The 26,836-nt window shown below is 43.2% G+C and overlaps 1 protein-coding gene across 1 annotated transcript in view; it reads right to left on the minus strand.

Moving 5' to 3' along the window:
• Window positions 1-765: 765 nt before the first annotated feature.
• The window catches only part of LOC122563319 (methyltransferase-like protein 27), a 29,105-nt gene continuing 3,034 nt past the window's right edge, over window positions 766-26,836 (minus strand). Inside the window, exons 3-6 of the mRNA XM_043717042.1 lie at window positions 13,346-13,474; window positions 12,030-12,168; window positions 11,654-11,746; window positions 766-1,238 (exon numbers count right to left, since the gene is read on the minus strand). Coding sequence (XP_043572977.1) covers window positions 1,036-1,238; window positions 11,654-11,746; window positions 12,030-12,168; window positions 13,346-13,474 — 564 coding nt within the window. The 3' untranslated portion in view covers window positions 766-1,035. The remainder of the gene's footprint in view (window positions 1,239-11,653; window positions 11,747-12,029; window positions 12,169-13,345; window positions 13,475-26,836) is intronic.

Here is a 26,836-nt window from a genome sequence, read left to right on the forward strand (position 1 = left end):
CAGAGTGAAATATTATGACCGTATTCACCAAATGTCTCTTAAAATGGGCTCAAGAGAAACTCCAGTTAATGCCCACTACCTGCTTACAGCTTTTCTGGTTTGCAAAATGTAATTAAGGGGATGCCACGAGATTGAATCCTCGGTCACCAACTGTTGACAATGTATATTGGTGACTTGGATGTGGGGATAGAAGGTACTATAGCCGAATTTGCAGATAGCACTAAAATAGATGGGAAAAGTAAACTACAATGAAGAAATAAGAAACTTACAAATAGATATGAATAGGTAAGATGAATGGGCAGATGAAGTTTGACATGGTGAAGTGTGAGGTTATTAATTTTGCTCGAAGGATTAGAAATGCAACTTGTTACCCTAATAGAGAGGAACTTTAGAGAGCATCACTGCAGAAGGATATGGGTGACATGGTGCATGAATTGCAGAAAACTAAAATGCAGGTAAAACAGATAATGAGGAAGGCAAATGGAATTTTGACGTTTATTACATTTATAGATTGTAAAAGTAGGGACATGTTACTGCAAGGCATTTCATGAACTGTACAAGGCATTAGTGAGGCCACACTCAAAGTATTGTGTGCAGTTTTGGTCCCCTTACTTGGGGAGGGATGCAGTTGCATTTGATGAAGTTCAGAGCAGTTGCATTAGATTTATTCCAGAGATGGAGGATTTGAGAGAGAGGGACAGAGACAGAGTTGAAGTTAAGTTTCTGACCCTTTAGCACCTGAGAAGCAAATGAAGAACCAAACCATTTTGAGTCCATGCCTTTTATTAAAAATTAGTATAATTCCTGTCTCCACGTATCTGATCACATCCTTTAAACACACATACGATACAACGTTAACACCATATTCACTACAAATGAAGAGCAAAGAGACAAGGAAAGGGAAAGTGACTCATTAGTTTATTTGTATTCAGTGAGTTCGATCTCATTCCTCTTCACATTCAATACGTTCAGTTAAGATTTTAAAATGTGATGCTACCAGAATATCCAGGAATTGATGATTATCAGCTCTAATCATTATTTCTTCCTGTAGACAGTCACAATGCCATCGGCATACTCTTCTGCCAGCCCAGTCGGAAGCATGTCCCTCTGCCACTTCTCCACATAGCGTTCAACAACCTTCTCCCATAGCCCCTTGTTCACCAGTTCTTGGATTGAAGTGAGCAGGTTACGTCTGTGTTCACTCTCCTCAGCTCTCAGTGTGAAGCAGATAAAACCATCTGCAAGAGAGATGAACATGCCAGAGAGCTACATGTGTAACAAGCATTGGTAAGTTAAAAATCACATAACACCAGGTTGTATCCAACAGGTTTATTTGGTAGCACTAACTTTCAAAGTGCTGCACCTCCAGCTTTTTAACTTTGTGATTTTTAACTTTGTCCACCCCAGTCCCACACCGGCGCCTCCAAGTCTTGGTAAGACAAGCAATTCTCCTCAAGAATGCAGTTATACTGCACGATCAGCTCACAGTGTAGCAGGCTCAGGATATGAGAACAGCTGGTAGCACCTGACCTTTGTTCATAGTTCACAAACAATGTTTTTATTCTCTCATGGGACCTGGGCATCACTGGCTGGGCCCAGCATTTATTGCCCGTCCCAAGTTGCTCTTGGGAAGGTGGTGGGGAGCTTCTTTCTTGAACCGCTGCAGTCCGCCAGCTGTGGGTTGACCCACAATGCCACTGGAGAGAGAGTTCCAGAATTTTGACCCAGCAACAATGAAGGAACGGTGATACATTTTGGGGTCAGGCTAGTGAGTGGCTTGGAGGGGGACTTGCGCGTACTGGTGTTCCCATGTAACTGCTGCTCTTGGCTATCTAAATGGAAGTGATCATGGGCTTTGAATGTCCTGTGTAAGGTTCTTTGGTGAATTTCCGCAATGCTTCTTGGGGATAGTACAGACTGTGCACCCAGATAAGCATTGGCAATCTCGTATTATCCCTCATTGGCAACGTAATGGCTACTTTTTGCTCCTGGCACAAAGTTTGCATGGTAGGTACTCCCTCACTTTCTCCTAGATACCCCTTAGCACATGCAATCCCATTCTCTCACCCTAGTCATTATTTAGTTGCCAGGCTGCATGGTTAACCTATCCTTAGCTCCATCCTGCTCTAAGTCACTGCTTCTCAATCCCAATTCCCACTTCTTGTTGTCCATTGGGGAACATCACATATAGGAAAGCAAGCAGACAGTTCCAAAGATCAGCTTTAATTGAGGCTGAAGTTCCCTCCACAACATGAACCAAATGCTGGTAATTTGACCAATAACTCTGTCACATTCTGGATGGTCTGCTGTACCCTGCTCTCATCGACTGGAACCAGGTGTCAGTCAGCTCGTGTCGGTTTGGAGCACCCAATGCAGCTGAGTCTGTCCTGGACAAAGAGAGTTTCCTCTAGATCAGTCCCCTCCCACTTTCTCCTTCTCCTCCTCTGCCTCCTCTCCCTCCTGTTTGGAAGACTGCTCCCATACTGTCACTTGCTCGGCATCTTTCATATTGCTTTGTTGCCTGCTCCAGGGCACAGCACACTCAGACAATGTGACAAACTCTGTCTGGATGATACCGGACAGACACCCAGACCAGTCCAAGCAGCGGAGCCACATCTTCAGCAGCCCTATTGTCTGCTCCACTATGGCCCTGTTTGAAGCATAGGCAGCATTGTATCTGCATCATTTGGGGGTTACACAGCAGTTCTGAAAATGTGTTGCTGGAAAAGCGCAGCAGGTCAGGCAGCATCCAAGGAACAGGAGAATCAACGTTTTGGGCATAAGCCCTTCTTCAGGAACCCTTCTTCAGGTTACACAGCAGTGGCAACATCCACAGTTAAAAATCACTCAACACCAGGTTATAGTCCAACAGGTTTATTTGGAAGTACTAGCTTTCAGACCACTGCTCTTCATTAGGTAAATTGTAGGGCAGGATCATAAGATGCGGAATTTATATTATCCTGCCCCATAGTCACCTGATGAAGGAGCAGCGCTCTGAAAGCTAGTACTTCCAAATAAACCTATTGGACTATAACCTGGTGTTGTGTGATTTTTAACTTCACCACCCAAGACCAACACTGGCACCTCCACATCATAACATCCATAGTGACAGTAGGTGGTCCATGTCATCCAGTAACTTGCCTGGCAAGGCCCTTGGACCCTCAAAAGTACCAGATACACAAGATGGAGGAATGGTGATATCTGCCAGTGTAGTGGGCACACACCTTCAGGAAGTGATAATGGTGATCATAGATCACTTCAACATGAATGGAACAGAAGCCCTTCTTGCTGATGAACTCCACAGCATTATGTTACCATCCTCTCAGTGCCATGTGTGTGAAGTCGATGGCACCCAGTACCTGGGGGAAGCCAGTTATGTTTCTGAACCCTATTGCCAGGCTGCAGCACTAATTCCATCTTGATAGATTGAAATGAACTGATATGATCTTGTACAGATGTTATCAGTAACTGTCCTGATGTATTTGTTGGTGCATTACTGAGAGATCCTATGCAGCTCACTATCGCTTCCTAGAGGGAGCCAGTCACACAGACATTCAAAGCAGCTGTCCCCTTCACAGTCACCAGGAGAGTATGGCCTATCCTTTCTGCAGGTCCCTCTCCAGCATCTGGCACAGTTCCATCACTGTGTCATCGGATGCACAGAACCTGCGTGACACTGCAACTCACTCATTCCCAGAAATAGAGTCAGGGACGAACAACACTGGGCCTCTTGCAGATCCCAAGCACCTGGGGATGCTACAGCAGCAACCTCTCCCTGATGTGCATGCTCAGTGAGGCCTGCTGGTGTTGCTGGGCTTGCTGTCAGCTCTGGCCCTCCTGGGTCTGCCTTCACCTCCTAAGGAAGGCAAGCACAGCATCTCCCAGTGGCTGGGTGCAGGATTCTTGATGGAAATGACTGAGATTGGTAATGTAATTCGTAATTGCTAATTAGTAATTGCTAATTATTAAACAGGTTCTTAGCTCTGAGAAGAGTCAGTGGTGGCATACCCTGCAGATGAGGCTGAGCACACTCTTCCACACAGTGAGACATGCGTGTGCTCTGATAATAAGGAACACGCCTCTATTATTCATTCAACATCTGCTTCAATGTGAAACAGTGACCATGCAATATGGCAGAATTTAACATTCTGGTTGAGAGGGAGAAACTTGGCTCAGAAGCAATTGCAATAAATTTATTTCTGGGTAATGACAAATGAATGTGGGCAGAGCCAACTGAAGTAGGTTGGGAAGGGTTTAGCAACAAAAATGGTTGAGGGACAATGGAAGACATTTTAAGAAAATAATTCATGGCTTACATCAAAGGCAGGAAAAATTGAGTAAACCAACCATGGTTAACCAGGGGAGTAAAGAATAACATCAAATTTAAAGAAATACATATGCTGTGGCAAACATTAGCCAGAGGATTGGGGAATTTTGAATTAACAACAAAAGGGAACCATAAAACAATAAAGAGAGGGAGGATAAACTTTGAGTGTGAATAGTATAGCTGCCATTGTCTAGAGCTGCTCTATCCATAGAGAGAAAGAGAGAGAGAGAGACAGAGACAATTGGTTGTTTTTCAACCTGAGGGCCAGTGTATTTTGGGTGAGGGGAGTTTGAGAAGGAGAATTCTTCTTCAGGATAGGTATTGAGCCGAAGCTGTTGGCATCACTCACCAGCTATCCAGCCAACTGAGCTAATCAACCTCCACTTTGACAGTAAACCTGCTAGTAAATCAAGATTGAATGAAAAATGTCTTTAAATGTATAAAAAGGAAAAGAACTGAATGATAAACCTCTTAGAGAATGAGACAGAGGAAATAACAAAGGGGAACCAGGAAATGGCAGAGGAGTTGAATAAATACTTCACATCAGTCTTCACAATAGAAGACAGTATTAACATTCTAAAGTTATTAAATATTCAAAGGGCAAAAAGGAGAGGAAGTAAATAAAACAACTATCACTAGAGAAAAACTTTTCAGAAACTAATGGGGCTAAAGACTGAAAAATTCCCAAGACTAATGGGATGTATCCCAGGATAGTAAGGGAAGTAGCTAGGAAGTTCATGGATACATTGGTAGTAACCTTTCAGGAAAACCTCGATTCTGGAGAGAAAACCAAGAAGATTGAAAAGCTACCAATTGTGGCACTTTTAGTATCTGAAAAAGGAAGTAGACAAAAAACAAGTAACTGCCAGCCATTTAACTTAATGCCTGTCATTGGGAAAATATTGGCATCTGCTATAAAGCATCTATGGAATAGCAATGCGTAATGTGATCAAGCCAAGTCTGCATTGCTTCACAAAGTGGAGAGCGTGCCTGACAAATTTACTAAAACCCTTTGAGAAGGTAATTGCAGTGATTGTAATGAGGTCAGCCAGCTGGATCTCATAGAATATGAGTTCCCTGATTGGGGTTGACAGATAAAAAGAGGAATGTCAAAGGTTCTGGAACCTTGACAGCTGACTCTGAATAAGGTAAGAACTCTCCACATGTAAATAAAGGTGAACTTGGTGACGGGATATTGGCCTTCAGTGGCAAGCGGAGTAAAGCACATCTCTTAAAAAAAACTTGCATCTGTTGCCTTGGAGTCAAGGTAAGCATTTCTTACATCATGCCTTTATTTCGAAAGCTTGACTTGTTCGATTTTGCTGTCAAAGACTAGGCTCAGTATGTGGAAAGAATGCACTCTTTTTTCTGGACAAACGACACTGTGGCAAATGAAAAGCAATGAGAAATTCTCCTGATAGCACGTGGAGCCACTGCTCTTTCAGTTATTAGGAGCCTAACTTTCCCTGAACCACCATATATTAAAGCCTTTCAAGAATTGACAGGTGTAGTTAAGAAATATTATTTTTACTCAGCAATTCAAGAACCAGGGCAATCCATTTCTGTACTTTTGACCAGGTTAAGAAGACAGGCAGAAGCATGTGACTTCAGTTTAACCCTCAATGAGATGCTAAGAGATTGCTTGGTATGTGGGATTAATATGTAACTATGCAAAAATGCTGATTAGCTGAAGCCCAACTGGACTTCAAACAGGCGCTACAATTGTCTTTATCATTGGCAAGTGGAGCATGTAAGTTGCAGGGTATTCCGCTAGAAGTGGACACTTCGCCAGGCTGGCTGAGGGGGACACCACTTGAGTGAAGACAATTGCATGGCCTCACTCAGGAATATCCTGATCAGAGTGACTCTAGATTTCCCCACAGCAGAATCCCAAAACAAAGCAAGCTTCGGCCAAACAATTAAAATTTTCTTCAGCGTCAGGGCCAGCAAGCCATTGTAGTTGCTGCTGGCATGCGGACTTGAGGCAGCTGAACAGTCCCACTAGACCTAAATTGAGTAATATAACTCACAGCGGGGTAGCCAGGAAAGTGTACACCCTGGAAAGTCCACCTACAAATGGTTTGGAGCAGTTACATTGCTTAGCTGCATCCACATCTGAATCAATTAAAGTAAACATCTGGTTAAATGACCATCCAGTTCTAATGGAGGTTGATGCTGGTACTGCTATTTCAGTGATCATGGAACCAGCCTTAAACAAAATTTGCTCTGGACTACAGCCCTTAAGTTTGCGCAAGACTTCAGCTAGGCTGAGAACCTATACCCTGGAACCTTTACAGAATAAGGACACAATTTTGGTTCCGGTCTCTTATGAAAAGAAGCTGGTTCAATGACCACTGATTGGAGTAAAAGGCTCGGGCCCAAGCTTGATGGGGTGAAAGTGATTGCGAGAGATTCATCTAGATTGGCTCAACATTTTTCATTTGGAAAATGACTGCCTGACAGCCTAACTAAATACCTGGACAATTTTCAGCAAGGACCAAGGGCTATTAGAGGAGCCAAGGCCATCTTGTTTATTGACCAGGAAGCAATTCCACAATTCTGCAAGGCCTACCTCGTGCCATTGGGAAATGGCAATGAGAAATTCTCCTGATAGCACGTGGAGCCACTGCTCTTTCAGTTATTAGGGAAAAAGTAGAAGCAGAAATCAGAAGGGTGGTCAATGAAGGAATCATCAAACCAGTCCAGTTTGGGGAATTGGCAACACCAGTCATACCGATTGTGAGGCCCAATGGGTTGGTTCATTTTTATGAGCCTTTTAAACAAATAGTAAACCACTTTTCAGAGCTGGATAAATGCCCAGTCTCTCATATAGAGGATTTATATACAAAACTGGTGGGATGAAGGGGTGGGGGAGGTGCTGTACTGCACGAAGCTGGATATGAGCCACGCTTACTTGCAATTGCGTTTACACGAGGATTCCCAGAAGTATGCTACACTTAATACCCATAAGGGTTTGTATCAGTATACAAGACTGTTGCTTGGAGTATCACCAGCTTGTTCAATTTTTCAGGGACAGTGGAGACCAGTTTGCAGGTCGTCATCTACCTCAGGTCACCATTTACCAGGGAAATCTAATTAGGAACAGTTAGTGATCTTGGACATGGTCCTAAGGTGTTTTTCCAAAATGGGCATGTATCTTTGAAGGGAACAATGTGTGTTTCAGTCAGCCCAAATGACTCACTTGCACTACAGAGTTGACAAGACCAGGTTATACCCTTTGCAAGATAAAGTGAGGGCGATCAAAGGTGTCCAGGCTCCCACATCTATTCAGGAACTTAGGTTATTTCATGGTCTGGTAAATTGTTATAGGAAGTTCATACATAATCTTTCTCCATCGTAGTACCTTTGCATCAACCCCTGGAAAAGGGTTAGCCTTGCAAATGGTTGTATAGTCAAGCCCTCGCTTTCAGTGAAGGAAAGAAACATGTACCTTTCTCTAAGGTGTTGGCACGCTATGTTCCCATAAAAGATCTGGTACTGACGTGCGATGTATCCCCATACGGCATCGGGGTGGTACGAGCTCATATGTGGGCCAATGGAGAGGAACTACCGATAGTGTATGCATGCAGAACTTTGGCTAATGCAGAGTGCAAATAAGCCCAGATAGAGAAGAAAGAATTGCCAGTCACAGCTGGAGTCATGATGTTCCTTACGGACAAAAATTTGTGATAATTACAGACTATGAACTGATCAAAGCTGCGGGCCAAATTCAGCAGTGGGCTCTAAGTTTAAGTGCTTATAATTACAAATTGGAACACTATTTGGAAGGCCAAGTAATGAATGCAGATGCATCGAACTACCTTCTGCTAGCAGATATACCACCAGCAGTCTTCCCAATAGAAGAGTTTGTAATGGCATTACATTTTCTGTTCACGCTCCCAGTCACAGCTGACAATGTTAGACTTTGGACGCAGAAAGATCGAGTCCTTTCAAAACTGAAACAGCTGATGGTGATGGGGGAATCCAAAGGGCCATCACAACCAGAATTGAAACCTTTTTGGATCCGGCGAGACCAGCTCATGGCATATTATTATGGGGACCAAGAATGATAGTCCCGAGCAAAGGTTGCTGCCAAATATTGGCTGAAGAAGGCCATCCAGAGGTCTCCAAAATGACAATGTTGGTGAGATGTTATGTCTAGTGGCCAGGCTTGGACACAGATATTGCCACGTTGGTGGGGCAGTGCGCAGAATGCCAACAAGGACAAAAATTACCACGAGCAGCACCCTCCCATATCCATGGGAATAGCTGGGTAAACTTGGACTCTGAGACTCTGGGCTCCAGTTCTAAGGAAGGGTTATTCACACTCAAAACATTCAGTCTCCTTTCTCTCCACAGATGCTGCCAGATCTGCTGAGCTTTTCCAGCAATTTGTGTTTCTGTTTCTGATTTACAACATCCACAGTTCTTTCAGCTTTAAACCTTTGTTTCATTGCCACTGTGCAGATCCTTTCATGGGCTCAATGATCTTAGCCATTGTAGATGCCCACTCAAAGTGGTTGGACATGCATAGAGTCCATTTGTCAAACATGGGGATGACAATAGAAAAACTGCCTGCACTTTTTGCATTACACAGAGTTCTGGATGTGTTGGTCACAGATAACAGTCCATTGTTTACCAGCAAGGATTTTGGGTATTTCCTAAAGTCAAATGGGATTTGACATATAAGAACAGTTCCATACCATCTATCATCCAATGGCCTGGTAGAAAGATCGGTGCAAATTTTAAAGGCTGGATTGAAGAAATAGCCTACAGCCTTACTAAATACCAAAGTGTCATAGTTCTTGTTTCATCACGGGACCACCCCATATGCAACTACAGGGATAATGCCAGCAGAGTCGCTTACAGCTAGAATCTCCATGCCACATTAAATCTGATCCTTCCAGACCCGGGAGGGGGATGGTGGAGTGGGAGGTGGGGGTGAAACAGTATCAGGAACACCAGTGCGGGACAGAAGACTCCCCCGTGTGAGTGAGACAGTTTGATACAGGGGAAGATGTTTGGTGTAAGAATCATGGAAATAGCATTGCGTGGGGAAGAAACATGGTCGACATGAGGTCAGAACCAGTGATGTATAACGTACTGTAGGTGAGGTGGTCCGGAACAAACACATAGACCATTTCAAAGTCACAAATTTGCAAATGGTGTGGGAACAAAACGTGCCCTGTCGCTTGGAAAAGTCAGAAAGGCTGCTGGAACCTGTGGGTCCACCCACTCAGTCAAGCATTGTTGAGTCCTCTGAATTGGAGATGGACATGAAGAATATAGCCACCATGATGCCTTTGCCATCAGAAGAAGTGAATTTCTAACAAGGTGTTCCGGGTACAAGAGGCAAGCTCCCTTGCATTTAATGTGACCTCTATCAGATGCCAAGCTGGAGGAACCGTTCCCATTGCCAAAATGCCCCATGAGGCTGTCTAAGAAAAAGGCTGGAAATCGGAGTCTAGATTAGAACGGTGCTTGAAAAGCACAGCAGGGCAGGCAGTATCCGAGGAGCAGGAAAATCAACGCTTTGGGCAAAAGCCCTTCATCAGACCTGCTGTGCTTTTCTAGCACCACTCTAATCTAGACTCTGTCTAAGAAAAAGGACCAGCCTATGTCCATGGAGAGAGAGGGATCTAGTGATTGTAATGAGGTCAGCCAGCTGGACCTCATAGAATATGAGTTCCCTGATTGGGGCTTTTAATCTTTTTGCTCATGTCATTGCAGTTCTCTGACAATATGCGATTCTACTGACTGCTGCTGCCGGCCCGACAGGACTAACTGCTGCCCATTCCCTCAACTGATTGTGACCAGCCCAAGAAAATGACTGACTGTGATCAAGCCCCTGGACTGTGTGTGGACTGTCCCTGTGACTCATGTTACAAGATCACCCTGTAACTAACAGCAATCCCATCCCTATCCTGCTGCCCCCTTGACTGGACTGGGGACTAGCTGACACAATACTTTCCAACACAGAGCCATAGAGATGTACAGCATGGAAACACACCCTTCAGTCCAAGTAGTCCATGCTGACTAGATATCCCAACCTAATCTATTCCCATTTGCCAGCAATTGGCCCATACCCCTCTAAACACTTCCTATTCATATACCCATCCAGATGCCTTGTAAATGTTGTCATTATACCAGCCTCCACCACTTCCCCTGGCGGCTCAGTCCATACACGCACCACCCTCTGCATGAAAACGTTGCATCTTAGTTCCCTTTTAAATCTTTCGCCTCTCACCCTAAACTTATGCCCTCTGGTTTTTGGATTCCCCCACCCCACCTTATCCATGTCCCTCATAAATTTATAAACCTCTATAAGGTTTATAAAACCTTATAAAACCTCAGCCTCCGATGCTCCAGGGAAAACAGCCCCAGCCTATTCAGTCTCTCCCTGTAGCTCAAACCCTCCAACCCGGCAACATCCTTGTAAATCTTTTCTGAAACCTTTCAAGTTTCACAACATCCTTCCTATAGCAGGGAGGCCAGAATTGCATGCAGTATTCTGAAAGTGGCCTAACCAATGTCCTGTACATGGCCAAAGCTAGGCAGGGATGCTGTGAACAGGTAGGTAGGTGCTGAGTGAGTGAGTGTGAACAGAGCAATCAAGCAGCCCTGAGATGTAGTCCAGTGCAATCTTAGAGCTAGATGTCCCTGTGTGCCAGGTACTGGCAGCAGCTTGTTTTGTGCTAGTTGCTCTCTTAAGTGTCCAGCAAGTGGATCAGAGAGGAGCCTTAAGGATGCTGAGGGGTTGGCAATTTTCTTTCAGATGCCAATGTCCATGAATGAGGGTGGGTGCATGGTTAGTGCCCTTGGGCTTTATCCTGAGATGTTATTGTCTGGTGACCAACATGGAGACTCTTTGAGACCAGTGGCAGGTTGTCAGGTACCTGATAGGATTCCAATCCTGATTTGCTCATGTTGAATGGAATGATAGGAGACTACATTTCAATGACGCAAAATATGGAGTAAATATGGTGGTTAACAAGCCATTAACCCATTTAATAGTAAACTGGCCAACTGCCTTGTGAGAATCTCTCCTTAACACCCATGACTCAGTTAAAAGAAGCAGTGAGTTCTTCCTGATTTTGAAAAATGCATCACTGCATCATTCTGCCACCATGTTTCTCACCATAGTCCATATTGCTCAGACCCCTATAAGGATCTGTCCCCTCTTCCTTTTTAAGGAGTTACTATTGAGAATTATACCTGCCTCCGAATTTTTCACATTGTAGCAGCCATCTTGTTTAGGTGGTACTTCCTGTGGGGTCCCACAAATCTGGACCGATTGGTCGAATAGTGATGGACCTTTCTGCTCACCTGATTTGGTGACCCTCAGCATTTCTGGAAGGATTTCCCAGGGCAGATGTTGTTGAGCCAGTCCACCGACAATCATCACTAAATCATAGGAATCTACAATAATTCAATCAACAAAGAGTCTGATTAGACTCTGCACAGGCAAATCAAACAAACTGAGAGGAAGCCTTAAAGAAAAATGAGTGGAGTTCCCTTTAAACCCAATCAGTCAGATTGAAGATCCCTTTCCTTCACCAGTGGAGAAACTCGCTAAAGATCATTGAAATGTTTGGACACAAGCTCCTCAAAGGAGCCAAACCTCGGAATGGTGATTGACAGAACAATGGACCCTTTTCCCTGGGTTCAATGAGCGCCACTTAAGGGAGATGCAGATGCTTACCTGGTTGTGCAGGCAGTGGGTTATCTGCAGTTACCATGTGATGTGTCAGTCTCTGATACAGATCTTTCGATTCAGCTATTTTCAACATTTGTTTGCTGCCTTCAATCCCATGGAAATGTTTAAATCCCAGCTTCTGCAACTGAAGAAAACAAACTTTTTTCACATTAGCTGTTATCCAGCAAGCTGCTAAAATAGTCTACAGGAATTGCCTCTTGAGGATTTTAACAACATTCATGTTAAAATGCCATACAATTTGTGGCTCTCTGGGTGTGTTTAGGAGCAGGATTTTAATCAACTGTAATGAACTAAAAGCAGATTTGTAAGAAAAAAAGAAGCTTTTAACTCTCTTGTACATCATATGTTTGATTCTCATTCTCTTTCTCTCTCAGTTAAAAAGCGCCGCTCTGAAAGCTAGTGCTTCCAATTAAACCTGTTGGACTATAACATGATGTTGTGTGATTTTTAACTTTGTACACCCCAGTTCAACACCAGCATCTCCAAATCTTTCTCTCTCTCTGTCACCATTCTCATGTGCAGTCCAAGAATAAGTCTCACTAATTAAAAGAAACTAGCCTAGTTTGTTTTCCACACAGCCAGTTTCAGAAGTGCCTGCAAGATGTTAATTGTATAAGTTAAGGAAAAGGATAACCATGGAGAGGGTATTCATTGTTCGAGCACAAATAAAGAAGCACTTCTAAAATCCCCGAATAGGTGGATTGTTGGAGAGGTCAGAGAGGTAGGTTCAGTGGTGGGGATTGGGGAGGAGCCTGTTGGGAAATTACAGGATATTAGATTGGCTCAGGGGCAGTGGGCATGGCGGTCTGAGGCGTAGGCTTGGGGGTGGGGTTAGTTTGCTTATGGTGGGATGGTCAGGTCAGGTGGATGGTTTGGGAAGTAGTGGCATTCGGGGAAGGGTTATTCAGGGGATTATTGGGTGTTATAGAGATTGGAGGTTTTGTTGGGTTGAGCAAGGATAATCAGGGTGTGCCAGTGAGTTGAGTCTGGGGAAGGGGGAGTCCGTGGGGAAATCAGTTGTATACTAAACCAGGAAGTTGGACACGATTTCTATCATTTTCTGACTAACATTTTCTAGGGAGCTATTTAAGGAACAATTTGGAATCCTCCAAAAAGTCTAAGATTCTAAGTCAGTTTGGGAATGTTTTCGAGGTTTCCTGATGCAGGTTAATTTCCTACTGGCAGTTTTAACTTCACACACAACTTATGAATGGTCGGTGTGTCTTTGGGGAAATGTTTGTTTCTAATTATCTAGAGAATAAAAGATCTGAGCTGTTGTTATCTCTGTGGTATTCACTTACAGTTTCAGCCACTAGCCCTGTTCCACAAGGCACGTCCAGGACCAGAGCACTGTCCCGATCTCCGAGATAGACAGCGTCCAGAGTCTCCACACTGAACCTGGGAGCCTGGTAATCCATCACAATCATGTGCTAAGGGCAGAAAGAAATTTCAGTTATATACCCTACCTACTGAAGATGGTCTGTCCTGTTCATATCTTGGAGCACAGTGTGAGTGGCACTGGCTCTGAAGCATTCATTAGACTGGGGGATGTTTATCAACTGGAAGCATCGATTGTGATACTGCAGGTGAACAGTCTCACAGCTCACTCACTGAATCGACAGGTGAAGAATAGCCTGTTGGGTGACCCAACCCTAATCCAAATATGAACTTCTTGCATTGTGTTGATAACATCAATACCAACTCCATCTGAGCCCCTTCTTTCACATATTGGTTCAAATTCTCTTTCCTGTCTTTATGTTCCATCTGATCACATGATTAACCAGCCTCATTACTCTGCCTGAAACTGATTACTTCTCTATTCACATAAACACACTTGTTGTAAGAGGCAAAATGAGCTCAAAGAGCAGAACAGAGATCATCTTAAACAGGAATTTTACTGGCTTGTAAGTGATTTCCAATGGCCTGGTCTTGGGCCTCCTGATTCATTAATATATATTAATAATCCTATCAGATTAGAGTGACAGTTAGGGGCAATGAGGAATTTACAAGAGCTAGGGGGTGCAGTTGCAGGGAGGGAGACAAACTGGAGATTCAGTCAGGTAGATGGGTTACCTCCAGGAAAGGTAGGAGGGGTAGGTACGTAGTGCAGGAGTCTCCTGCGGCTATCCCCATTTCAAACAAGTATGCTGTTTTGGAAAATGTAGGGGGTGATGGACTCTCAGGGGAATGTAGCATGAACAGCCAAGTTTCTGGTATCGAGACTGGCTCTATTGTGATGAGGGGCACGCGAATTTCAAGCGATCGATTGTGTCAGGGGAGTCTCTAGTCTGAGGCACAGACAGACGTTTCTGTGGCCAGCAGTGAGAAATCAGAATGGTGTGTTGCTTCCCTGGTGCCAGGATCAATGATATCTCAGAGAGGGTGCAGAATGTTCTCAAGGGGGAGAGAGACCAGCAGGAGGTCATTGTACACATTGGAACGAACGACATAGGAAGGGAAAAGGATGAGATTCTGAAGGGAGAATATAGAGAGTTAGGCAGGAATTTAAAAAGGAGATCCCCGAGAGTAGTCATATCTAGATTATTCCTGGTACTGCGAACTAGTGAAGGTAGGAATAGGAGGATAGAGCAGATGAATGTGTGGCTGAGGAACTGGTGTATGGGAGAAAGGTTCACATTTTTCGATCATTGGAGTCTTTTATGGGGTAGAAATGGCGTGTACAAGAAGGACAGAGTGCACCTGAATACTGGCAGGAAGATTTGCTAGAGCTGCTCCAGTTCTACAATCCCTGATATGAGTCGAATGACCCTCTGCTGCACTCCTTGTACATTAAGTTTATTCTTTCTTAAATAGAGAGATCAATAATGTGTGCAATACTCTTGGTGTAGTCTAACAAAAGGGCCTATTTACCTGCAGGACAATGTCTCTACTTCTGACCTCAAATAATCTGGCTATGACAGCCAACATATTATTTGCCTTCAGAATTGTTTGCTGCACCTGCCTATCTACTTTCCTTCCCTCGTGTAAAAGGACATCCAGATCCCTTTGTACAGCCACACTTCACACTATATCACCAGTAAAATAATTCTTCTTTTTGTTTTTCACACTGAAGTTCATAACTCTAAATTTGGCCAAATTGTCCTACATTTGTCATGTGTTTGACCTATGACAATACTGTGATTTTTAAGAGGAATATTGTGTCGTGGACTTTTTTCTGAAGAAGGTTTTAAGTCAGAGGTATAGACTTGCCTATTGAAAGCTCATAAACATTTTGTGAGACCTTGTCTTCTTCATAAGTCGGAATAATAGAAGCTGCCAGAGAACCAGGATTTTTAGTGTTAGTTTTTCAGTAGCAGCTGCCAGGGTTATGAATGTGGAAGCTGTTTTTCCTCTCTCTTGGTTACAGCTTAAAGTTGTAGGTTCTCTTCCTGCTGCTAGTGTTACATGAGAGACAATCTGTTTTACTGAACTTGCCTTTGTTAAGGTTGTGTTTATGGGATTTTACTCTTTTGGAACAGTTACTGTTTAGTAGTTAAATAATCTATTATTCTGTAAGTTTTCCAATAGAGTTAGGTTATTCCAATTTGTTCTTTCTTTTGTTATACTTTAACAATAGCATAAGAATAAAGTATATTTTTACTTATTCATTTATGGGATTTGGGCATCGGTGGCTGGCCCAGTATTTATTGCTTGTCCCTAGTTGCCCTTCAGAAAGTGGCAGTGAGCTGCTTCTTGAACTATTACAGTCTGCCTGCTGAGGGTTGATCCACAATGCCCTTAGGGAGGGAATTCCAGGATTTTGACCACAGGACAGTGAAGGAACAGCAATATATTTCCAAGTCAGAATGGTGAGAGGCTTGGAGAGGAAATTGAAGGTGGTGATGTTCCCATGTATCTGCTGCACTTGTCCTTCTAGATGGAAGTGGACATGGGTTTGGAAGGTGCTGTCTGAGCATCTTTGGTGAATTTCTCCTGTGCGTCTTTCAGATAGTATATACTGTTATGACTGAGCATTGCCGATGGAGGGAGTGGGTGCTTGTGCATGTGGTGCCAATCAAGTGCTTTCTCCCGGATGATATCAAGCTTCTTGAGGGTTGGTGGGTCTGCACTCGACCAGGCAACTGGGAAGTATTCCATCACACTCCTAACCTATGCCTTTTGAGGAGTCAGGAGATGAGTCACCCGCCGCAGTTGTCCTACCTCCTCATCTGTTCTTGTAGCCACTGTGTTTATGTGGTGAGTCCAAATGAGTTTCTGGTCAATGATAACCCCCAGGATGTTGATAATGGGGAATTCAGTGATGGTAGCACCATTGAATGTCAAAGGGTGGTGGTTAGATTGTCTCTTATTGGAGATGGTCATAGCCTGGCATTTGTGTGGTGTGAATGTTATTTGCCAATTGTCAACGCAAGCCTGGATATTATCCAGATCTTTTGCATTTGAACATGGACTGCTTCAGTATCTGAGGAGTCGTAAATGGTGCTGAACATTATGCTGTCATCAGTGAATGTCCCCAGTTCTGACCTTATGATGGAGAGCAAGTCATTGATGCAGCAGCTGAAGATGGGCACTACACTGAGGAACTCCTAGTAACATTGAGAGTTTGCTGTTGATATTCATTAATTCCAGTTTTGGTCGGGCTCCTTGATGCCACACTTAATCGAATGCAGCCTTGATATCAAGGGCTGTCACATTCACCTCATCTTTGCTTCAGGTCAAGTAGTTCGACCAATCAAATTGCATTTGGAACACAACACGTTACACTTACATTTAAAATAAGAAAATGTTAGGGTCGAGACTATCTTCTAAATATATTTCAAGGGGATGTGGTCTGGTCCATAACAAGGGGATGTGGTCTGGTCCATAACAAGGGGATGTGGTCTGGTCCATAACAAGGAGATGTGGTCTGGTCCATAACAAGGAGATGTGGTCTGGTCCATAATAATTTGCACACTCAACTTCTCTAAATCACCTCATTGCATTCTCCTTCTAGTTTTGTGTCATCAGCAAACTTGGAAATGTTGCATTTGGTTCCCACATTCAGGTCATTTATTTATATTATGAATAGCTGGGGTCTGAGCACTAATCCTGGTTGTACACCACTACCAACATTGACTGGAAACCAAAAGTTGACTAGTCATGTAAATACTGTAGCTACTAAAGTAGTTCAGAGCTTAGAAATATTGTAGCTCACCTGCTGTCTCCCCAGAACCTACAAAGCACAAGTCAAGAATGTGATGGAATACTTCCCTGGATGGTGCAGCTCCATCAATATTCAAGAAGCTCGATACCATGTGGGACAAAACAGCCAACTTGTATGGCACTCCATCTAATAACTTCAATATTTACTCCCTTTACCAGCCATACACTGCGACAACAGTATGTACCATCTACAAGATGCACTGTAGAAATTCACTAAAGTTCCTGAGACAATACCTTCGAAGTCCATAGCCTTTAGCATCTAGAAGAACAAAAGCAGTAGATACATTTATAAGCTCCCCCTCCAAACCACTTACCATCTTGGCTTGGAAATATACTACTTTTCCTTCACTGGGTCAGAATCCTGGAACTCCCTCCCTCAAGGCGTTATGGGAATGTAATGGTACAGGATGGCAGCTCACCACCACCTTCTCAATTATAATACAGGATGAGCAAACAGTGATGCCCACATCCTATGAATGAAGAAAACATAAATAAATCTTTGGAAGAATTCTCATTGTGTTGTATAGCAACAAATGCAATGACAAAGCTGCTTTACGTCCATAAACCTGCAAAGTCCAAGTCAAATTGTAAAATGCTACAGATTTTTAAGAAATTTTTTGTCAACCCTCATTCCCAATGCTGCACATATCTGGGATTATCGACCTTTGGGAGGTCATTAATTCTGTTCATAGTGAGTCAAGAAGAAGCTGCATCCAGGGGCTTCTGATATAAACAAAGGAGGTAGGAGTATACTTAAGAGGGAAATCAGGAGACCAAAAAAGGGACATGAGATAGCTTTGGCAAATAGGGTTAAGGAGAATCCAAAGGGATTTTATAAATACATTAAGGACAAAAGGGTAAATAAGGAGAGAATAGGGCCCCTCAAGGATCACCAAGGTGGCCTATGTGTGGAGCAGCAGGAGATGGGGAGATACTAAATGAGTATTTTGCATCAGTGTTTACTGTGGAGGACAACCTGGAAGATGTAGAATGTATGGAAATAGATGGTGACATCTTGAAAATTTCCAATATTACAGAGGAGGAGGTGCTGGATGTCTTAAAATACATAGAGGTGGATAAATAACCAGGACCTGATCAGGTGTACTCTGAAACTCTATAGGAAGCTAGAGAAGTCATTGCTGGGCCTCTTACTGAGATATTTGTATCATTGGTAGTCACAGGTGAGGTGCTGGAAGACTGGAGGTTGGCTAACGTGGGGCCATTGTTTAAGAAAGATGGTAAGGAAAAGCCATGGAACTATAGACCGGTGAGCCTGACCTCGGTGGTGGACAAGTTGTTGGAGGGAATCCTGAGGGACAGGATGTACATGTATTTGGAAAGGCAAGGACTGATTAGGGATGGTCAACATGGCTTTGTGTGTGGGAAATCATGTCTCACAAATTTGTTTTTTGAAGAAGTAACAAAGAGGATTGATGAGGGGAGAACGGTTGACGTGATCTATATGGACTTCAGTAAGGCATTCGACAAGGCTCCTCATGTAGACTAGTTAACAAGATTATATCTCATGGAATACAGGGAGAACTAGCCATTTGGATACAGAACTGGCTCAACGGTAGAAAGCAGAGGGTAGTGGTAGTGGGTCGCTTTTTAGACTGGAGACCTGTGACCGGAGGTGTGCCTCTAGGATCAGTGCTGGGTCCATTGTATTTCGTCGTTTATATAAATGATTTGGATGTGAACATAGGAGTTATTAGATTAGATTACTTACAGTGTGGAAACAGGCCCTTCGGCCCAACAAGTCCACACCGACCCGCCAAAGCGCACCCCACCCATACCCCTACATTTACCCCTTATTACCTAACACTAAGGGCAATTTAGCATGGCCAATTCACCTAACCTGCACATCTTTGGACTGTGGGAGGAAACCGGAGCACCCGGAGGAAACCCACGCAGACACGGGGAGAACGTGCAAACTCCACACAGTCAGTCGCCTGAGTCGGGAATTGAACCCGGGTCTCTGGCGCTGTGAGGCAGCAGTGCTAACCACTGTGCCACCGTGCCGCCCACAATAGTTAGTTAGTATGTTTGCAGATGATGCCAAAATTGGAGGTGTAGTGGACAGCAAAGAAGGTTACCTCAGAGTACAATGGGATCTTGATCAGATGGATTAGAGTGGTGCTGGAAAAGCACAACAGTTCAGGCAGCACCCGAGGAGCAGGAAAATTGACGTTTCGGGCAAAAGCCCTTCATCAGGAATAGAGACAGAGTGCCTGCAGGGTGGAGAGATAAATGAGAAGGGGGTGGGAGTGGGGAGAAAGTAGCATTGAGTACAATAGGTGAATGGGGGTGGGGATGGAGGTGATAGGTCAGAGAGGAGGGTGGGGAAGGTAGCAGAGTACAATAGGTGAATGGGGGTGGGGATGAAGGTGATAGGTCAGAGAGGAGGGTGGAGTGGATAGGTCGAAAGGAAGATAGGCAGGTAGGACAGGTCATGAGGGCAGTGCTGAGCTGGAAGTTTGGAGCTGGGGTGAGGTGGTGGAACATCACCAGCCTTCCTTCCACTATTACCAACCTTCCTTCATTTCCTAAACACCTTGTGAATATTTTAAATTAACCAGTTCAGACAAGTTTTGACTCACCAAAGGAATTGAACATGTACCTTCTGGTCTAGAGGTAGGGATGTTATAGGAATCCTCAAGACACATCAGGATTGTTCCTGATGAAGAGCTTATGCTTGAAACTTTGACTCTCCTGCTCCTTGGATGCTATCTGACCTGCTGTGTTTTTCCAGCATCACATTTTTTGACTAGAAACTATATTTCCAGATTCTGTCTGAAAGCAGTTCACCTGAGAAAACAGCAATTGAACACTCAGGGAAAATGCTGGAAAATCTCAGCAATTCTGGCAGCAACTGACAAAGGGTCAGTTAGACTCGAAACGTCAGCTCTTTTCTCACCTTACAGATGCTGCCAGACTTGCTGAGATTTTCCAGCATTTTCTCTTTTTTGGTTTCAGATTCCAGCATCCGCAGTAATTAGCTTTTATTTAATTGATCACTCAGTCTCCCTTGAGCAAAGTCTCTTCTCACCACAACATCATAACTGCCACATGATAAACTGAGCCTGTAACACCCTAACTTCAGCTGCTGTACTCCATGCATTTCGTATCTATGCAGTGTGACCCTGATTTAGAATTTCTCCCTTATTCTGAGTCCAGCTATTAACTTATTAACTTATTATTCTGTATTCTAATGCTAGCTGACTCACAGTAATTTGTGACTCACAGAATCCTGTGTATTATCGAGCACTGTTGGTGTAAGAAATGCCCAAGCTTCAAAAGATCAATATAACATAAAAACTGGGACTAAACTACATCAGGAGACAAAAACTAAAGGTCAGTTTTAAGGAACTTCTTTAAGGAAGAGAAGAAGTTGGGACCAGAGAGGGAATTCCAGGGTTTAGAGTGTAGGCAGCTGGTGCTACGGCCACTAATGGTGGAGCAATTAAAATCAGAGATGTTTAAAAATTCAGAATTAGATGTATGTAGAGGGTAGTGGAGATGGAGTAGGTTACAGAGATAGGGGGGATTAGCTCAGAGAGATTTGAAAGTAAGGATGAGGATGTTAAATTCAAAACATTGAATGTAGGTCAGGTAGTACAGGGGTGGTAGCTGAATATGATTTGGACTGACTGTATCTGACACTATAAAGTCTTCGGGTTTGTTCAAAATCTTGCTAATTGTATTGAAGAGTTGAGTCAGATCTCCAGCATCTGCAGTCCTCACTTTCACCTAGTTGTATTGAAGACTTGTGCCATGAAATAAGATGTGCCCCAAGCCAATCTGTTCCATTACTACTGCCAGATTGGCATACTAGATGACAGCAAAGAAATTTGTCTAAGGATGTCTGTCCAAAGAAAGTGATGCCAATCAAAACTGACCAAACACCATGTTATCAGTATACTCATGACCTATAGTAAAGTGATGGAAGGTATTACCTACAGTGCTATCAAGTAGCTCTTAATCATCATAACCTGCTCACTGGCACTTGGGTTGGATTTGGCCAAGACTATTCAGTTCCAACTCAAATCACTCATCAGTTAACATCTGCTATTTCTCCAAAAAGGTAAAAGAAAGCAGAGCTGCATTCCAAGAGTCAGGCGAGAATGATTCAAGATAACATTTGACTGACTGTGGCATTGAAGAGCTTGAGGAAAACTGGAGTCATAGATTCATAGAGAGGTACAGCATGGAAGCAGATGCTATGATCCAACTCATACATGCCAATCAGGTATCCTAAACTAATCTAGTCCCATTTACCTACATTTGGCTTATATCTCTCTAAACCCTTCCTATTCATATACCCATCTAGATGCCTTTTAAAATGTTGCAGTTGTATCAGCCTCCACCACTTCCTCAGGCAGCTCGTTCCATACATGCACCACCCTCTGCATGAAAAAGCTGCCCTTTTGTCCCCTTTATATCTTTTCCCTCTCAGTTTAATCCTATGTCCTCTAGTTTTGGACTCACTGACTCTGGGGAAAAGACCTTGGCTATTCACCCTATCCATGCCCCTCATGATTTTATAAACCTCAATAAAGTAACCCCTTAATCAGTTATTTAGTTATGTAGAGCTTTTGCTTGCTACTGGAACTGAAAGCTTGAGTTCTCTGCTGCTAGAATGAAGTCCTACACAGACAGGCTTCCTCTTAAAAATCAAAAAGGGCAGATTGTTACTTTTGATGTTTCTTTCTACTGGACTAGAGAGAGACAGCACATGAGAATAAAACTGTATTACTGAATTGCCTTCGCCAAGGATGTGTATATGGATGCTGCCGATATTGGAACAGTTGATGATTAGCAGTTAAATCACATATTCACTTATTAAGTAAACCATAGAGTACAGTTATGCCAATTCTTCATTTTGTTGTGTTTTATCTGTGTTTCAAGAGTAGAGTGTGTAAACCAATCAAATCATATCTGGAACACAGCGCCTTACATTTGCCATTTAAAAAATATAAGAGTTAGGCTATCTCCATAATATACTTTGGTGGTGGTGGTTGGGGGGGGCGGGGTTGTCTGGCATGGTCTATAACAAAGGGAAGTTGATTTCACACAAGTGGCAGACAATAGCCATCTCCAATAAGAAGCAATTTAACTCTCTGCTTCACAGTAGTTTGCAGTGCTAAATCTTGCACTACCAACATCCTGCTCAATGTATGTTCCTATATTTTTCATGAATATACAGAATGTATTTCACTAACTGTATCAATATTGAGGTGCTGTGCAGCACCATTGGGAGCAAAATTATAGAATATATGGTTTTTAATATTTATTTTTAAAAGCTACAATATACATGGAATAAAGATGACTAAAGCAAGGGTTAATTATTGGTATAGTATATTTAAGATGTTAATTTGAATATAAAATCAGCTAACAAGAAAATTAACAGTGCAGCATTTTCAGTTGCCTTTTAGAATTGTGTATCTTTTATTTCAATTGTGACATACCTAAAAATGATACATTTTCTTGACTTAGAAAGTAATATTTTATTAGGGTTGATGCAAATAATGAAATCAGTTTTATGCTTTCCTTATGCTTGAAATTAATAACACTTAGCAACATGAGAAATCTTCACAGCTTATCTCCTGCTCACTGCTTCCTCCCTCCAGGTCACCACCCCTCCCCTTAGCCTCCTGAACCCTCCCACTTGCTACATCCATCCTGAACTTTTACCTCACCAAGTGAGAGGGTGGATGAGCCAAGGGGAAGTGACAACCAGATGAGTTCAGGAGGGAAACAGAGAGGCAGGACAAGCAGTAAGCAGGAGGGGTCCCTACAATGACGTGAGAGAGGTGGCAACCAGGAAGGGAAGTAGTAAGCAAGTCTGGTGGTGAACCATTAGCAGTGATAGCAATGGCAAAGTATGCAATACCTGGAAAACGGGTCAATGGCACTACAAACACACAGCTCAAAGGGAACTTAGATCCTGAATGCTACCACTAACAAGAAATTGAACTGGACTAACCATATAAATACTCTAGCTACTACAGTTTGTCAGAGACTAGGAACATTGCAGTGATTGACTCACTTCCTGACTCCTAAAAGCATGCCCACCATCAACAAAGCACAAGTCCTGAGTGTGATAGAATACTCTCCACTTGCCTGGATGAGTGCAGCTCCAACAACACTCAAGAAGGCTGATGACATTGATCAACAAGCGGGTTATGATATTGAATGTGATATTGTTTCCATCACTGAGACAGGGCTGAGGGAAGGATAGGACTGATAGCTCAACATTCCAGGATACCAACGTTTCAGATGTGATGGGGATGAGGGAGAGAGAGAGAGATAGAGAGAGAGAGACGGCAGTAAGCGTTGGGGGAGCATTATATTATTGGTAAAGGAAACCATTATAAGGAATGAGTGAGGGCATCCAAAAAAGGTCTTCAAATGAGGCCATCATGGTAGAGATTAGAAATAAAAATGAGGTGACTACCTTGTTGGGATTATACTACGGGTCTCTCAAAAATCAGAGGCAGGTAGAGGAGTGGATATGTAGGCAAATCACAGAAAGGTGTGAGAGAAACAGCCAGTCAAGTGGTTGAACTTTCAGTAGGAGAGCACTTTGGGGATAGTGACCACAATGTTGTAAGCTTCCAAAGAGATAAGGATAGTGCAGAGGTAAGTGTCTAAGTCAGGGGAAGGTTGATTTCATATCATTTGACAGGGTCTGGCAAAGATAGACTGGGAGCAGCTACTTGCAGATAAGTCTACGTTTGGAAAGTGGGAGTCTTTTAAAAGTAGTATAATGAGAATTCAGGGACAGTGAGCTCCCCTAAGAGTGAAGGGCAAAGTCTGGGGAATCATTGATATCAAGGGATATAGAGGGTTTGATAAAAATAAAACGCATATGTCAGATACAGTGCATTCAAAACAGGGGAAACTTTTCGAAAATATAAAGTGTAGGAGGTTACTTAGAAAGGAAATTAAGACGGAAAAGAAGGGTCCCAAAATATCTTTGGTAGATGGCATCAAGGAGCAGGCTCAAAGGGCTGAATAGCCTACTCTTCCTCCTAATATCCATGATTCTAGTCACCCTAAGGTTAGATGCCCTCCAGAGCTGTTCACAGTGCTGTCAGTGTGGTCTAATTCCTTTGTACAAATGAAGGACAACTCCTACCTCCTGGTATTCTATTTCTCAAAATGCAAATGGCTAGCATTCCATTAGACTTGGAAATTTTTTTCACAACTGTTTCTGAAATTTTAATGAGCTATTCAGATCATTCGGGAGGCTGAGGGGGTAATTGAGAGGAGTGACAGGGAGGTAGTCCCACCTCAGGTACAAGAAAAAGGCAGATGGGCTACAGTCAGGGAACGGAAAGGGAACTGGCAGACAGTGCAGGGATCTCCTGGCCTCAATAACAAGTAAACCATTTTGGATACCATTGAGGGGGATTGACTTATTAGGAATAGTCAGCATGGCTTTGTGCAAAGGAGGTCTTGTCTCACAAATATGATTCCGTTTTTACAGTAAGTGATGAAGATGATTGATGAGGGTAGGGTATTGGATGTTGTTGACACATACTTTACTATGTCATTTGACAAGACCCCTCATCGTAGGCTAGTCAGAAGATTAAGTCACATATGACCCAGTGTGAGTTGGTAAGTTGGATACAAAATTGGCTTGGTCATAGAAGATAGAGGGTTATTGTGGACAGGTGTTTTTTTTTACTGGAGGCCTGTGATCAGTGGTGCTCCAAAGGGATCAATGCTGGGACATCTACTGTTTGTAATATATATATAAATGATTTGGACAAAAATATAGATGGTCTGATTAGTATGTTTGTGAACAAGTAAAAAAGTGGCAGAGTAGTGGATAGTGAGGGTGGTTATCAATGGAGACATCAGGGTATAGATCAATTGGAAAGTTGGGCAGATAAATAACAGATAAGTTTAATCCAAAAATAAAAAGGTGATGTGTTTTGGGAGGTCAAAAGCAAGAAGAAAGTAGCCAATGACAGGACCCTTAGAAACATTGATATACAAAGGAATCTTGGGGTCCAAGCCCACAGCTCCTTGAAAGTGGCTACGCAGCAAATAACGTGGTAAAAAAGGTGTACTGAAGGCTTGCCTTCATCAGTTGAGAAAGTAGCCAATGACAGGACCCTTAGAAACATTGATATACAAAGGAATCTTGCGGTCCAAGCCCACAGCTCCTTGAAAGTGGCTACGCAGCAAATAAGGTGGTAAAAAAGGTGTACTGAAGGCTTGCCTTCATCAGTTGGGGCACTGAGTGTAAATGTTGGCAAGTCATGTTGCAGCTATATTCGTCTTTAGTCAGGCCACATTTGAAATCTTGTTTGCAGTTCTGGTTTCCACACTATAGGAGGCTTATAGAGGCTATGGAGAGGGTCCAAAAGAGGTTTACCAGGATATTGCCTGGATTGGAGTATATTAGCTGTAAGGAGAGATTGAACAAGCTTGAATTGTTTTTGGTAAAGCTTAGTTAGAATCTTCATCAGAGGCTGAGGGGTGTGGTGATTATAATGAGGTCAGCCAGGTGGACCTCATGGGGGCTGTTAACTTGTTCCAATCAGTGACCCCTGGATGACAGATATAAACAGGTTGCATCATTTCTCCCTCCAACTCTATTTTGATTTAGTCCCGACCCTCCCCCTCACTGTTTTGATCACACAGCACTGCCCTTTGATGTGAAGGGCAGTGTTTGTCACTGGCCACCCGGGTGTTTTCCTATCTTCCTGGTGGTGGAATTTGAATAAAGATTCGTGTACTTTGTGTCTTTCACTGTGTCTCACACCTGCACACACACACCATGGGTGCTGGGGATAAAATAAGCACTACCGCACTTCGGTGGTAGTGTACTAAAAAAAAAGGAAAAAAAATATATATATAAACAGGTTGCATCATTTCTCCCTCCAACTCTATTTTGATTTAGTCCCGACCTTCCCCCTCACTGTTTTGATCACACAGCACTGCCCTTTGATGTGAAGGGCAGTGTTTGTCACTGGCCACCCGGGTGTTTTCCTATCTTCCTGGTGGTGGAAATTGAATAAAGATTTGTGCACTTTGTGTCTTTCACTGTGTCTCACACCTGCACACACACACCATGGGTGCTGGGGATAAAATAAGCACTACCGCACTTAGGTGGTAGTGTGGGGGTTAATTTAAAAAAAAGAGATACAAAGAAAAAAAAATAAACAGAGCATTAAAAAAAAAACAAGAGGCAGGGAGAGGTGGGCGCCGCAGGGAGTGGAGTGCATCATTTCTCCCTCCAACTCTATTTTGATTTAGTCCCTACCCTCCCCTTCACTGTTTTGATCACACAGCACTGCCCTTTGATGTGAAGGGCAGTGTTTGTCATTGGCCACTCGGGTGTTTTCCTATATTCCTGGTGGTGGAATTTGAATAAAGGTCCGTGCACTTTGTGTCTTTCACTGTGTCTCACACCTGCACACACAGACCATGGAAAAAAAAATGAACAGGTTGCATCATTTCTCCCTCCAACTCTATTTTGATTTAGTCCCGACCCTCCCCCTCACTGTTTTGATCACACAGCACTGCCCTTTGATGTGAAGGGCAGTGTTTGTCACTGGCTACCCGGGTGTTTTCCTATCTTCCTGGTGGTGGAATTTGAATAAAGATTGGTG

Source organism: Chiloscyllium plagiosum, chromosome 26 (assembly GCF_004010195.1).
Source record: "Chiloscyllium plagiosum isolate BGI_BamShark_2017 chromosome 26, ASM401019v2, whole genome shotgun sequence".
In the NCBI taxonomy this organism is placed as follows: domain Eukaryota; kingdom Metazoa; phylum Chordata; class Chondrichthyes; order Orectolobiformes; family Hemiscylliidae; genus Chiloscyllium; species Chiloscyllium plagiosum.